The sequence below is a fragment of the Lissotriton helveticus genome, chromosome 10, assembly GCF_964261635.1.
Source record: "Lissotriton helveticus chromosome 10, aLisHel1.1, whole genome shotgun sequence".
NCBI lineage: Eukaryota > Metazoa > Chordata > Amphibia > Caudata > Salamandridae > Lissotriton > Lissotriton helveticus.
Genome location: NC_136071.1, coordinates 1,197,109,289 through 1,197,124,952, shown reverse-complemented (window position 1 = coordinate 1,197,124,952; position 15,664 = coordinate 1,197,109,289). Strand labels below are relative to the sequence as shown.

The 15,664-nt window shown below is 44.8% G+C and overlaps 1 protein-coding gene across 1 annotated transcript in view; it reads left to right on the top strand.

Moving 5' to 3' along the window:
- VAMP7 (vesicle associated membrane protein 7) overlaps positions 1 to 15,664 on the top strand; it is an 81,672-nt gene that overhangs the window by 53,274 nt on the left and 12,734 nt on the right. The window contains exons 4-7 of the mRNA XM_078664059.1: positions 2,598 to 2,735; positions 3,346 to 3,436; positions 3,556 to 3,623; positions 14,768 to 14,860. Of these exons, the coding sequence (XP_078520185.1) occupies positions 2,598 to 2,735; positions 3,346 to 3,436; positions 3,556 to 3,623; positions 14,768 to 14,860 (390 nt within the window). The remainder of the gene's footprint in view (positions 1 to 2,597; positions 2,736 to 3,345; positions 3,437 to 3,555; positions 3,624 to 14,767; positions 14,861 to 15,664) is intronic.

The window sequence follows — 15,664 nt, the reverse complement described above, 5'->3', positions numbered from 1 at the left end:
AACAGAAAGGAAATAGAGACGGAACTACTCCCCTTACAAAAAAGAGATTTACTTAGCTCAAGTTAAGGAATACAAAAAAATCCATTTAATCTACTAAGGCAACTTATTTCTCTTCAAAGATCCTGAGCTCCACCAATAAATCAAAAGAAATATTCACAATTGTCACTGAGCTGGGCAATCCTGATAGTTACAATAAAACCCATCCCTTCTCAGGCGCTCTGCAACTCCTTGAGCACCTTTTTTTATCCACAAAGTAATTTCGATTAAAGCCAGCATTCCTGCCAGCTGTGCTTATGAGGCAATACCAATGGCGCTGAGAAACCCCTGCTCCCTTCATCAATTCCAGGTAATCAGCAGCGAAGCTCTTTTGGAATTTCTGACCAAAGTCAAATCTGGATCCCCTACTGATGGCTGTCCACCATATATTTTAAAAGCAGTTATTACTGCAAATTCTGAGCCTGCCCTCTCTCTTCTGAACGAGTCATTAACACAGGGCTGTATCCCTAAAGCCTTCAAAAAAGTTATCGTAGTTCCCATTAAAAAAAAAACCCCTGGCTAGACACCCTGATCCTGATTAACTTCCGCCCCATTTCCTTGCTTCCCTTCCTGGCCAAGGTATTGGAATCCCACATGGCAAACTGCCTCTGTTTATTTATTGAACAGTCTCATTACCTTGACCCCCCCCCCCCCCACCAAGGAGGGTTCTGACCTTCTCATTCAACTGAGACCGTAACACTGACTGTGTTGGATAAATCTCGGAAGGATGCCGACAAGCGCACCCCACAGGCTCTGGTGCTACTGGACCTATCAGCGGCATTTGACACGGTCGGCCACAGCATTTTAGTGGACCGTGACCGTGACGCAGGACTCCAGAGTTCGGTTCTCAGCTGGTTTACGTCCTTCCTGGAGGACCGCTCCCAGTCTGTTCACCTCTCTCACTGTACTGTGCCCAACTTGAATTCAATGTGCAGAGTACCGTAGGGATCTTCATAATCCCCGCACCTGTTCAACCTGTATCTGCTCCCTCTGATCCTGTCCTTAAGAGAAAGACATGTGAGCACATTCAAATATGCAGATGGCTGCAACTAATATTTACCATCGACAACACGTCTAACTCTGTCTGAATTTCACGCCACCATGCTGCACATCCGCAGCTGGATGAACAGCAACCATTTAACGTTAAACCCAGACAAAACCGAGCTGATCCTGATCGGAGGGGCTCAAAACCCGTGGCGCTCATACTTCTGGCCAGCTGAGCTGGGCTCTCCCCCAGCCCCATCCTCCTCAGCTAAGAACCTCGGGGTCACAATCATCTGTGGCCTATCCATGAAGTCCCAGATCGGAAAAGTAGTCTCTACCTGTTTTTCAGTTGCGAAAATCATCAGACTTCTTACTAGGGCAGCATTGGTGCGGGCAGTTCTAGCGCTGGTCGTTTCTCACATAGACTATGCTAACTCGCTGTACTTCAGTCACTGCACCTAGTCAAAAGACTGCAACGTGTGCAGAACCAGGCCGCAAGACTGATTTTTCATCAGCCCAGATGGCAACATGCCTCCCCTCTTATGGAAGCTACATTGGCTTCCCGTATTACAACGCTGTGCCTTCAAAATCGTGTGCCTCATTTTGAAATCCTCGCATGGCACTTGCCCAAAATGTGTCTCCATATTATCCAGAGAAATATACCCACCTGCAATTTGCGCTCAGCCCACATGAACCTTCTGGTCACACCGTCCTACAAATCGAAGCAGCCTGGCGGCGGCAGATTTGCGGTGCTTGCCCCCCACTTCTGGGTCGCCCTACCCCTTGATATCAGATCCTGTACAGACCTCCTGAGATTCAGGAGACTCCCTAAGACATGGCTGTTCACTCAGGCATATGAAACACTCACCAGGACTCTGGCTACTCCTATATATAGTGCCAAGAAACCAACCGGTGTACGTGCGCTCTACAAATAATGTTAACATAACTGGTTGAATTGGGAAATTGCAAATAACCTAAACTTTGGTTGCATTTTAATGTTTCACTGTAAGAATCGATGTAGAACATGGGCATTTTTTTGTAAGCATTTGATATATATAATGATTTACAACAAGATGATGGATGGAATGCTGAAACTTTACAACCCCTTCCCCCGGCCCCCCACTTACCCCCCCCCCCCCCTCTCTCCAATCAAGAGATCTGGGTTTAATCCTTTGTTCTTTTTCTCACTATGACACCCCAGTTTGGACTCAGCCATATGTAAATCAGTCTTGAACCTAGTCCTGGGAGGGGTTTCAGGGTTTCACCCCTCATCAGCCAGGCTAGCTTGAATTCAGTGGCAAAGTGAGCAAGGGAGTTCTTAGGACATTTTTATTAGAGAAATGATCTTCGGTACTCCCACTGAGTAAATATCTCTAAGAAAGTTGATGCATAATCATCACCTCCGGTCCTGACATGGAATTTACTGGTAGTCCCATGAATTAGTGCAGAGATCCTGGGGAGGGTTCATTGCAGTTGGTGGGGAATTGGTGCTCAGCGTGATACCCAGTGGCCTCCTGTCAAGCATCATTTTGTATATTGTCTGTTGTTGAAGATTTATGTGTGGTTTATCTTTCTAGGATTTTGAGCGATCAAAAGCCTTCAGTTTTCTGAATGAAGTAAAGAAAAGATTCCAGACCACGTATGGCTCGCGAGCTCAGACAGCCCTTCCCTATGCCATGAACAGCGAGTTTTCCAGCGTACTGGCAGCACAGCTGGTAATTTACTATCTCTTACATTGGGGCGTATGAAGTGACAGACTCCCTGAAATCAATGCTGTGTGCATCTGCTGCGTCCCCAGAGTTAGATCAGAGGGTCCCGCAGCTCTCGGAGTGCAACATTTGGAGCCTCACTCTGCCCTCCCTTCAGATGGACCGATACTGGGGGTATGGCTTCCTCTAGGGGAGGAGTGAAATGGGGGGTCTTTCACCAATGACTACCAGTGGGACACGGAGGGTCACATATGAAATAGGAATTGCCAGGTGGCTCAGAACTCTATATCTGATTTCCCACACTATGCCAGTTTTCCTTAATATAGCCAGACTGAGGGTATACTAGAAAACACAGAAATTGTTACCATTAGGAAGTAAGAATCTGTTGAACCTGACTGGTGGCCCAAAGGATAGGAACTCTTCTGATACTAGCAGTGGTGCAGAGACTTGTGCTATAGTCGCAGGTATAAGCTGAACCCCTCTGATAGGCCCGCTGAGTGTTCAGCTTTCGCTCCATCCGTGTGCGGCGTGCCTCAGTGAAATATATGTTTGTTATAGCATGTCCTTGTAAACTCTGCCTGCTCAGGATATTTATTGCTGCTGTTTCTTCGACTAGAAACACCACTCTCAGAGCAAAGAACCCGACCGCATAGTGGAAACCCAGGCCCAGGTGGATGAGCTGAAAGGCATCATGGTGCGCAATATTGGTAAGTCCCACACTGCACCGATTCAATACGTCACTGCTCCTCTGGGTATCTCTGGACTGATTGTGCATTCCACAGAGGTATTATTGCTGATTTGCACAACCTCCTTGTGTTCCCTTCAGACCTTGTTGCGCAGAGAGGAGAACGGCTGGAGCTGTTGATAGATAAGACTGAAAACCTTGTTGATTCGGTAAGTATGAACAAGTTCGTAAATAACATATTACTGCGGAGTGGTGTCACAGTGTCTCTCACTGGCTCTGACATGTCAGGATATTTACATTTATGGATTGTTAGTAACTCAAGGGGTACCTTTTGGAGTGTAGATTGTTATGTGCATAAGTGTAGCTTCGAAGCTTATTTTCTGAATGTTTCCTTGTCTATTCATTGCACTGCTGGGGTTAATTTTAAGAAACAAGGGATTTAATCTGTAGATTACAGCATATTTTATAAGGGACTAACCTCGCCATATATTTTTGCCACAAATTTCAAGCTACAGGTTGGCGTGTTTGAAGTAAAGGTTTGGCACTATTATTAATATTACAGACCTCCACAGAGAGACATCTTTCAGTAGAGGGAGAAACTGTATTTTTAATGGGGAGATTGATTGTGTACGTGTGGCTGTATATTTTACTTTAAAAGGATATTGCAAGTCACATTAGAGTTCTTTGTACTCCTAAGCACTCTGCTGTTGGCCTCTTTCTCTCTAGGGTCACAGAACTCCTGGGTGATTTATAATATCCTTAAATGTGTGATGTCAGAGAGTGCTTTATGTTGAGGTCTTTCAGGGAGTATTGAAGAGTGCTGTGGAAAGTTGGGCGATTAATAATGGAGGACATCGGAGACCTCAAAGTTGTCGGTAATCTTCGAGGGCCTTTCCTTGATGTACAGGAGACTCACCGAAAGCCATTTCCGACGTCTCGGGCAGTGACATGACTCACGAGCACCATCAAAAACGTTTCAAAGTGAATCCTGTGGCATGTCATTAATCACTGTCTGAAACATCTGCTTCTCCTTCTTTTAATTTTTTATTTTAATTATTATTATACAAGATGATATTGATAAACGGCACATAATATGTTCAGGTTATTGATTAATGTGCTTGTTGCTGAACATGGATGATTTTGTGTTGCATTCTGCTTTATGTGGCAAATAGAGACATTGACATTTGTAGAAAGATTACAGACCATTCTGTATGCTAATTAGTTTTCATATATATTTGATCCTTAACCATCAGAACATCTGAATCCCTTTCAAAAACAGTCAGGAAGTTGTCGGCCATATTGAGTTGGATGGGCAGCCCTAGGATGAATGCACATTTTCTGTGTGTCCACAGCGCTCCAGTTCAGTGACTCGCAAACAGATCTGGTCGTGTCCCTTTGCTCTCTGTTGTTGCAGATTGCTTAAGTACTAGAAGTACCGAAGACTACATGAGACAAAAGAGCATACAACTAAATAGGAATTGTAAAAAATAACATTTACAAAGATAGCTGTGAAAATAGTAAATGGGTTAGAAATGCAATTTGTCATGGGTGAAAATATGACCAATCTGGCAAATGTGGACTTGGCATTTAAAAAAGGAAATGATGATCAATCATAATGTATCGGAGGCAAAACTCCCTTAATAAAATTTGATTAAAAAAAAACAATAGAGAAAATCTCACTGTAAAACAACAGTTGAGGGCCCAGCAGCAAGACATCCACAGACTTTGTTCCTCTGCACACTGAATTACTGGAACCAAGCAATACCTGCCAGATGAGCCCTAATGAGGATGAAACCGGTCCTAGACTGTTATTGGATCTGGGGCAAGACTGCTTTGCATGTAGCGGAGTCCAAACTGAGGTGACCCTGTATGCAAAGTAGCAGTGGACTGGAATGGAGCTTGAGTAATTGCCAGTTGCTGAGATTAATTCAGGCAACCATCCATGACTTGTTGTGTACTTCAGGAAAGTAGACAAGTAGCACTCGTGCAAATCCTATAGCACTTCTGTTTTTTCTTTCCTTGTATTTCGGGAGGTGCCTGGCTCCCATTGGACCTTGCTTTGTGACTCCATAGAGTCTTTCTTATATGTTTGTTTTTGTACTTCTTGATATTTATTTTAATTAATTTTACTTCCTAGATAGTGTGAGGTAAGGGAACTTGACCTCAAACACACGTTCTGCCAGGTTCCGGTTAGTGTTTTATCATTGCCCTCTCTCTCCTTATTTTACTCTGCGTTTTTACGAGTGGTCTTGTGACTAGAGCAGGTAGCGTTCTAGTCTTTTATTCTGCTGGACTACATCCCCTCGCCAGGACAGTAGGTTTTAAAAACAAAGCTGGTGCACATCTGCGCCCGGACCATACCCAGCCCCCATCCTGCCCACCTCCACCCTCCTTCAGTCTGATAACTCTACCACTGATCAGATATTGTCACCAAGAACTCCTTGACCTTAAAGGTAAGACTAATGATCCACATGTAACAACATTATTAAACCAGTGGTTTGTGATAATGCATCCCATTCAATAAATAACATAATTTTGTCTTCTCCTGTATGTCCCTCTCCTCTTGGGCAGAGATTGTTAAATTATAACCTATTGACTAAATCTCTAACCTATAAAATGTATTTTTTTTAATGTACGCTCCCTACCCAGACACAAATTAGATATCTTTGATTTCCTCACAGATATTGATTCTGACCCCATTTTTCCCATCGAAGTTTGCCTGTAGGATAACTCGTTACCGGACATTGCCGTAGCCATTTCAGCAGTGTTTTGTAGTAGGATGGAAAGTATTGGTGGAGGGGTTGAAATAGTTTTTGAAAAGCCCACACATGCACCACTGTTCCAATAATCTCTTTCAACAATGTGAAAGGTTTGATCTTTTCTTTATCTTTGTCATCCAATTTTACTCTATCAGATGCACTGGTTTATAGTGCCCCTGGTTACGACGCCTGTTTCCCTAACACGCAACTGGACCTATTGAAGCCTTAACACAGCACCTTGTGGCTTTTTTCTGAGCAAGTGCTGCGATCTATAAATTTATATTTTCATTTTATCATTCTGTGTGATACTTCTTTTATGCAGTTTGATGGAGAATTTGTATCTGTAGGTAATAGTGCTCAATAATAATCCAGACTGAAGAATCCAATATAACCCCTCCTTCCAACTTTTTCCTCTGAGAGGGTAGAGGTGGCCAGGACACTTCCCCATGGTTCCCCTGCATCTCCCATTACCCAGAGTACTCCTCTACCCCAGGATTCTCACTTCCCTGTAAGAAAGAGAAGGGCTGGTCAGGACACCCCCTATCTTTTCTTCTGCATCTTGAGGACTGACAAGGTATTCCTGCTTTTATAGCTCCCTGTTTGGCTGTTAACAGATTGGTGGTTTCTGTACAAGCTGGTTCTTCCCAGCTCTGTCCTGCTCCGTAGATTGGTCCTGACTGTGGAGCCCCCTTTATGTGTCTGCTCTGCCCCCTATCTTTTGTGCTGAGAATGGCTAGGGTGCAGTCAGTCTCTGTGAGATGTTGCTATTGGGTTCCAGCAAAGAGTACCCAAATAATTTTTGGTTTTAGGCTAACTTCCTGAAACTCTATCATCCTTCCCAAGAGAGTCTGTATGCTAGAGTGTGTGCAGCAAGCTGATATTTGGTTCCACATGCCCGACCTACCTTGACCTGTACGACCAGTATGACTTCACTCGCTGTTGTGGTGATTTGCCTCCACAGTTTATTATCCATTTTACATGGTTGCTGATACTGGTTGTTAGACGCAACAATTATGTTGAAGTAATGGAATGTGAGTGGGATACAAGACTGAATCCAAAAGTCCCTGTTTCTAGCAAACTGTCATGTGCAGGGTGCTCTCAGCAAAGTGGGCTGGTCCTGTTAGCAGCTGGAAAAATCATTGATTCCATACTAGTGACAATATTTTAGCATTTGTCAATTATGTGCAAGCCACCCATGTTTCACGTTCCCCGCATTCATTAAATTAAATTGTAATGAGATATTTTCCACTAAATCAGTGTATCAACGGGTGCACTCTTCAAGAAAGAGGTGAAAACAATCCTTCTGGCCAAGATCTCCTGATCGCTATAGATGTTGGTTCAGAGACTCTGCATTGCTTTGTATCACTGCTCACCCTATCCCTTGGCACTATACTCTACTTGTTGGGGGCACTAGTACGCTACTCTCTTACTACCGTCCAAGATATGATACACGTTGGTTTACTGATCCACCTGAACACCTCTGTAGTGGGATCAATGACTTGTGCTGTCCTATATTACTTCCTTACCTGATTGTATATGGATTGGTTTTATGTATGTTTCCATTATCCATGTTATTACCATGTTATTGACTATTATACTGTTCCCATTATCTCTGTTGACTCCTACTGCCCCTACCCTGTCTGTGTGAAGCGCTCTGATATCTGTAAGGATCCTGTTCGCGCTATATAAAACTTTGAATAAATAAATAAATAAATAATTAGAAAACTAGCTTCATAACCTTTACATTGAGGCCGTGAACATTCTCTTAGCTGAAAGAAGGAAGTGAGGAGCATAGTATGTGGCAAGACCTTGCAGGCCGAACGTAAAGGGAAATGTGGGAGTTCAGTGGGCCCTGATGCTTTTTCAATCAGATTATCAGCAGAATAAAAGTTTTTAAGTTCTTCCTAAATTGAGGGAACTAGTGGAGAAGTGTGATCTTCTCTTTCAGATATTCCAGATAGATGGTGCAAACTAGGACAAAGTTTGAATTATCATGTATTAATGTATGTTTTTCAAGAATTTGAGCTGAAGGATGTAGTGTCTTAGGGTCCTATTGAAAGGTGTAACTGGCTTCAGTTTTTTTATTTGATTTATTTATAAAGTTTTATATGGCATGAACATGACCCTTGAGGGTTTCAGAATGCCTTGCAAATGGTCAGGAAAGAAGAAACAGTTTGAGCAAAACAACAACCTATTCGAGAATGGTACAAGTTGTATTAATTCTTCAGGTCAGGGAGTAGACCACCACAAGGACCAGGATGAAAGATCAATGAACTAGAAAGTAACAAGCGAGTAATAAAAATAGGTGTAGACATTGCACCACATTGGAGCCCGGTGAGTAGAGTTCGTAGGTTCTAGGTCAGTTGAGGATTTCAGTCTGATTTCGGGAGATAGGGAGTTTCAAATTCTCAGGGCAATACCCAAGAAGGCTCGGTTGTGGGTTTTCTTTTTGGAACATTTCTGTGGTTTCAACAATAAGGTGCTGCAGCCACAAGGCACCTCCAGTTTTGCGCAAAGTACCTCGAGGTGTTGAAGTGTAGGGCTTTATGGGTCATGCAAGCAATTTGAACTATAACCTTACCTCATATGGCAGCAAGTTTAGAAATTTCAGATTGGAGCGATGTGGTTGTTTCTTTTGGATCCTGTGTTGAGCCATGTTGCATAGTTAAGAGAGGCCCTTAGTGGAGCCAACTTATATCTAGGGATGCTGCAGAGGGTTGCACTTCCGTAGTCCAACCTGGAAATCACTAGGGCTTGAGTTAAAGTCATCAAGGAGCAGGAAAGGTTTTCTTTGTATGGTAGTTTGCTCCTTTGATGGCTGTTCCTGCATGTTCAGGTTCTTGTCCAGCGTTCTTCCCAGTGATATTGTGGAGTCTATAAGTTGTGGTAAGCAGTTAAGAGCTGTAAGTTGCTTCCACCATTCTTCGATGCCAGGTGACTGTTGGGGGTGGGGCGATTAAGAGGAAATCTGTTTTGAGGGCATTTTAGTGTGAGGGAGTTGCAGGTTAGGCAGTTTGGTGTTTTTTGTAGAGCTATGGTGGGAGACTGACTATCTTCGAGGGAAGAGATTTTCACATACAGCTGCACCTCATAAGCATACATGTGATAGTGGAGGTTGGATAGATTCACAATTTCAATTTAAAGGCTCCATGAACAAGTTAAAGAGAGGAGATGAGAGCGAGAATCCCTGTGGGACCCCTTGTGTGACCGGTGTGGAATTGAACAGGGACTGATTAACCTTGATACTTTGAGTTCTGTTGTGGAGCAATGAGGCGAACCAGTGTAGGATCTACCCTGATAGCCTCATCCTGCATTCCAGCAGATCTAGTAAGCTGTCGTCTTTGACCGTATCAAAAGCTGTCAAGAGATTGAGGAGGATTTGAAGGCAAGATGAAGTTTGATCCGGCACTTTTAGCATGTCGTCAGCTCTGTGTGTAATGAAAGATTCAGTGCTGTGACCCTGACGGAAGCTGAATGGGAATTGATCTAATAGACTGAATTGTTCTATGTGGTTGTATAGTTGGACATGGACACATTTCTCAAGGAGTTTCGCCAGAGTCGAAATGTTGGGGATTGGTCTGATGTTGTTTAAGTCCTTATGATTAGCCATGTTTATTATTATTTTTTTTTTTTAGAATAGGGGGTTACCTGCCCAGACTTTAGACAGTTTGGTTGAAATATAATTTGAGGTTTGGGGAAGTCTTGATTTGAGAGTTGGAAATTGCCCCAATAAAGTATTGTTGTACAGAGGTGATTTTGCCGCAAAAAGTGACCTTGTCATCGTCTAATATTAAAGAGGGTCTGGGTTACTTATCCAGGGTGAAAAGAGGACTCAAAGTAATTTTCTTTAGATGCGGAGCTGATGCTCTTATGAATAATTTGATAGCAAGTTGTGCCTTGCATCTCTTCCCATCTACATTTATTTGTTTCTGAATGGATGTAGATTTCACCCATATATTTGCTGAGGGAAACAACCCTTACAACGCAACTATTACAACGCACACCGTTACAACGCACACCATTACAACGCAGGATCCGTTACAACGCATGCCTTTACAACGCATGGCATTACATAGCAGATGCTATTACAACGCATGCCATTACAACGTAAGTATTGGTAAGTATGTTATTTTTTAAAATCATTTTTTAAAAATGTAAATTAAATTAATTTAAGTAATAGTATATATTTAATTTTGGATTATGGGGTACAGGGGTATTTTTAGGTTTCAGGGCTAGGTATGGGTTTTGGGGTACAGGGGTATTTTTAGGTTTCAGGGCTAGGTATGGGTTTTGGGGTACAGGGGTATTTTTAGGTTTCAGGGTAAGTTTTGGGGTACATGGGTATTTTTAGGTTTCAGGGTTAGGTTTGGGGGTACAGGGGTATTTTTAGGTTTCAGGGCTAGATATGGGTTTTGGGGTACAGGGGTATTTTTAGGTTTCAGGGCTAGGTATAGATTTTGGGGTACAGGGGTATTTTTAGGTTTCAGGGCTAGGTATGGGTTTTGGGGTACAGTGGTATTTTTAGGTTTCAGGGTTAGGTTTGGGTTTTGGGGTACAGGGGTATTTTTAGGTTTCAGGGTTAGGTTTGGGTTTTGGGGTACAGGGGTATTTTTAGGTTTCAGGGCTAGGTTTGGGTCTTGGGGTACAGGGGTATTTTTAGGTTTCAGGGCTAGGTTTGGGTCTTGGGGTACAGGGGTATTTTTAGGTTTCAGGGCTAGGTTTGGGTTTTGGGGTACAGGGGTATTTTTAGGTTTCAGGGCTAGGTTTGGGTTTTGGGGTACAGGGGTATTTTTAGGTTTCAGGGTTAGGTTTGGGTTTTGGGGTACAGGGGTATTTTTAGGTTTCAGGGCTAGGTTTGGGTTTTGGGGTACAGGGGTATTTTTAGGTTTCAGGGCTAGGTTTGGGTTTTGGGGTACAAGGGTATTTTTAGGTTTCAGTGCTAGGTTTGGGGGTACAGGGGTATTTTTATGTTTCAGGGCTAGGTTTGGGTCTTGGGGTACAGGGGTATTTTTTTTTTTTTTTTTTTTTAAATCCTTTATTGTACAAAGAAAGCTCACAAATACGGGCCTACAACCCACCAGGGCTGGCCACCACATGGTAGAAAACGTAATAACCGAAAATAAGTTCTTTTACAGGATACGATACCAGGAGCACAGGAGAGACAATAAAAGGCATCGAGCAATCAGAAAGAACAGGATAATGAAAGGTTAATTTTCTAATACGGGGCGGGGGACAGAAAAACAATGGGCCGTGTAGGAAACAACCAGGGAGGAGGGGCCGCGGCAAGCCGCCAGCTTAGGAACACAGAATGAAAAAAAGAAGCCATACAAACATCGCTATCAAAAAGTATAAACAAAATCGGAATATAAAGAAACGAGAATGGCATCTACAAAACCGCGCCCACCCATCACCGCCCCCACCCAAAGTGAGGAGACATGGTCAAAGGGCCCCCGTTGTAAAAAACAATACGATACGCACCCCGACAGAACTAAAAGGACCCTCATAAAGGAGGAAAAAGGGGAGAGAGAAAAAGGGGATAAAGAAGGGACTCCCACCAAACCACGCACCCCCAGGAGATAAAGCAGGATAAGAGAATCCGGTCAGCAACGTATCGAGAAGTCGATACCAAATTACCCAGCGAGCCACAATCAGACACACACCGGAGGACGAAAGTCACAGAAACTCCCCAGGGGGACACAGGAGGAGACGGAATCCCGAAAAAGTGAACACACAAGAGCCATAGAACAGACAAAAAAGAAAATAAGGGAGGAAAAAGACCCCCCAATACGGACAGACCCCCCCAATCCACCCCTAAAGCCCACCCTGCACCCCTGCAGAAGGCTACGGCCTACCCCCCCCCCGCAGCGTGCCTGTCGCCCTAAATAGAACCCGAAATATAGCGGAGCAAAGTTAAGTCGGAATCAAAGACAAAAATGGGAAGGGAAGGGAAGAAGGGATGGGAGACACACACATACACATACACGGGGGAGGGCCGGGAGACAGGAGTAAACGCACCCAGTCACCCGCCTGAATTGAAGAACCAAGTACCCGGGAAGCCAAAGATCATCGGGTAAAGTCCAGGAGCACCAGCCAGCCACACATAACCATACCGGGACATGTTGACCCTCCAAACCAGTGCAAGACTATCGCACACAGATGCCAGTATACATCAGCCCTGTCCTTGTTTGTCCAAAGTGGGAACGTTCCGATCCAGCGAGGACCAGGCCCCAAAGAACAGGAGACACAGCAGGAAGATCCAACGGCAGTCCAGAAAAGACACGTGAAATGGAACACGGAAGATCCAGGAAAGTCACTAAGTGGAGCAAACGATGCAGGCACAAGTCCAAGGATATGTCCAGAGAGACCGACCCATCTGGGCCAGCGCAGGAGACATCGCCGGGCAGCGGCGGCCGATAGGAAGCGGGAGAGTCATGAAGGTCCGGCCAAACAAAATCCAGCTCCCGGGCCCGAATAGAAGGAGATAGCGCAGGAGGAGGAGGCGCCATCAAGTCCCACACATCCGCAGACGCGGTCGTGACCGGGGCCAATTCCGCCAGGATAATTCCAACCGCACCCCGTGGCGGCAAAGCCACATCCAGCCGTGGGGGCTCCGGAGGCCCGTCGCGAGGAGTCACCTCCGAAGCCATAACAGGCGCAGTTATCCAGAGTCGCCAGGAGAGCAGGGCGTCCAGGACCTCCTTAAGTGTAGGAAAACCTTTACAGTATCCGACACCCGGGCCATGCGGCGGGCCTCCAGCGCTCGCCCAGGCCCGGCCAGGACACCCGGGGTCGGTCGCCATTTTGAGAGTCCAACAAGGCCGCTCGGCCGACAAACTCCGCCGGGGCGGCAGCAAGGCAAATGGAGTCCAGCCGACCGGCAACAGAGCACCCCGGGCAGGAAGGAGGGCCACCAGAAGAAAGGGGTGCGCCGGCCACCCAACTCCGCCGGTCCCGTTCTCCGAGTCCGGGCGGCAAAATCAAAATGGCCGGACCGGAGAACAAAGGGAGAGCAAGCCGGACACACGAGGAGCTCCGACAACGGAAGGCAGCGCCTCCACCATAGGCCTCCTCCCAACGGGACTCGGCCAGGAAGGACCTCCGGCCCACACGAACAACGGCCTTCCGACCACCTCCACCGCGCCCCGAAGGGGAAATCCGCAGGCTCCGTCCGGCCCGGGAGCCGGGAAGAAGATCCAGGCCAGTCCGCCCTCCACTCCCCAAAACAATCGGGGAGGCGCTGCACCGGAACCACAGCAGCCAGGACAACCGGAGCAAGAGGTAAGTGCCCGCAGAGCGTTGTAGCACTAGCACACAGCAAAAGGGGCTTCCCGGGGCAGGATAACAGCAGGATAAATGTGAAGACACAGGCGGGCGAACGGAGCCGAGCTAAAGCGCGGCCATCTCGGTCGCGAGCTAGGCTCCTCCTCCCTACAGGGGTATTTTTAGGTTTCAGGGCTAGATTTGGGTTTTGGGGTACAGGGGTATTTTTAGGTTTAAGGGCTAGGTATGGGTTTTGGGGTAGAGGGGTATTTTTAGGTTTCAGGGCTAGGTATGGGTTATGGGGTACATGGGTATTTTAAGGGTTCAGGGTAACGGGTATTTTTAGGGTTCATTTTTTAAATAAATAATTTTAAATAATTTAAATTAATTTTAATAATTTTATTATTTTTTAATATTAGTTCTTTAATAATAATTGTTTTTTTTAAATAAACTATTTTTTAAAGTATATATATTTACAAATTAATTATTAAAAAATAATTTAATTTATTAAATTAAATAAATTTTAATAAATTACATTTTTTTTTTAAATAATATACTTACATATACTTACGTTGTAATGGCATGCGTTGTAAAAACATTTGTTGTAAATGTATCTGCGTTGTAAAAATTGCGTTGTAACGGTGTGCGTTGTAAAAGTTCGCGATGTAACGTCATACATCCATTTGCTGAGGGTGTTGGCTTTTGTGAGTCATGGCAGAATAGAGATGGGTTTTTTTTGTAGACACTTGTTGTCTAACCAATTTCTTACTGTGCTCATGTTAAAACTAGGGCTTTCCTTGGACAATTGGGCACTAATTTTGTGGGCATGCTTGATTAGCTTAAAAAAATCAATGGGGTGGCCCACTTCCTACATACTATGCTACAGTTCTTCGCCAAGGTGTTGGATTTTTCAGAAGGGGCAGGGGAGGCCATCCACATCGGGAGATATAATGCCAGCGCTTTTCAATTCTTTATTTTCTGTTGCCATTTCCAAGGCTTTGTAAGTTTCCCCCATTGTTCCAATAAGGCAGTGGACCAAACAGAACTTAATAGAGGCGAATGGTCTGTGAGGTGAAGGATCCATCTCAAAATGACGGACATATAGACAATGTCTGAATATGAGAATAATTTGTCCTGTGCAGTTTGTCTTCTGGTTGTAAAAAAACAAATCTGGATGACGAGTTACAATTAAAAGATTCAATTGAGACAATCTGTTGAAACAATGTCTTGTTCTGTGTAGGGAGCCTGCTTGTTGACCAATGTGAGTCCGACTTAGTGAGACTGATATCCTTTTGTTCCTAAATTCTTTACTAATTGGTGTCTATTTCTCCTAGTCTGTCACATTCAAAACCACCAGCCGGAGCCTAGCCCGTGCAATGTGTATGAAGAACATGAAGCTGACAATCGTCGTCATCGCGATATCCATTGTAAGTGATCAGCAGTTCACGCTACCCCTTGCTCAACTCACTCCAATGCTCCTCCGTACGCTCTGCACACCCTTTTGAGCTCACACCTTTGTTTCTCTCCATGCAGAGTGTGTTGCAAGGCACCCTTCTAATGACAAGGTCAACCCAGGAATATTCAAGTTTCCTCTATGGCACCTTCCCATTTCCGTCTTGGTGTAGGTATAGGGTCCTCTGTTCTTCCACTTCCTACTCGTAAGGATATTTCCCACACTCTGCTGTCAGGATGGCACAGGCTTCTGAGTGCACTACATGGCTTCTCCCCATGCACAGCTCACTGCAAGGCATCCTTCTGATGTCAAGTTGAATCCCTGCTATATTCCAGCTCACATTGTCTTAGTGTTGGGCCCGGTGTTCTTGCACATCTCACCTGTTCAGTGTATTCCATTGTATGTTATCATGCTACCTTTCCATCAGGACAGCACCAGCTCTTTCTAAGTCAGGATATCTCCTATCCTTCTCGCATATTTATCCCTCATCTGCCGCTCGAAATGAAACACCCTCTTGCCTGTTTCACACATAGCAGCCAGTGTGCACAACGTGTGTGGAGTCTGTTTTCTGCCTTCCTTTGGGCCACTCTCCACATTTCTGACCAACTTGGGTTGAATGGACAAGGATCAGACTTCTGTGGGTAGAGCCGACAGACTTTATGTTTAGGTTCTGTTGTGAGGCTGGTATCCATTCCCACCACGGGATGTATCCTTGCAGCAACTGGGTGAACGTCTTGGCCCTTCCACATACACAGCTTCCTTTTGTAGTGAGCTCCAG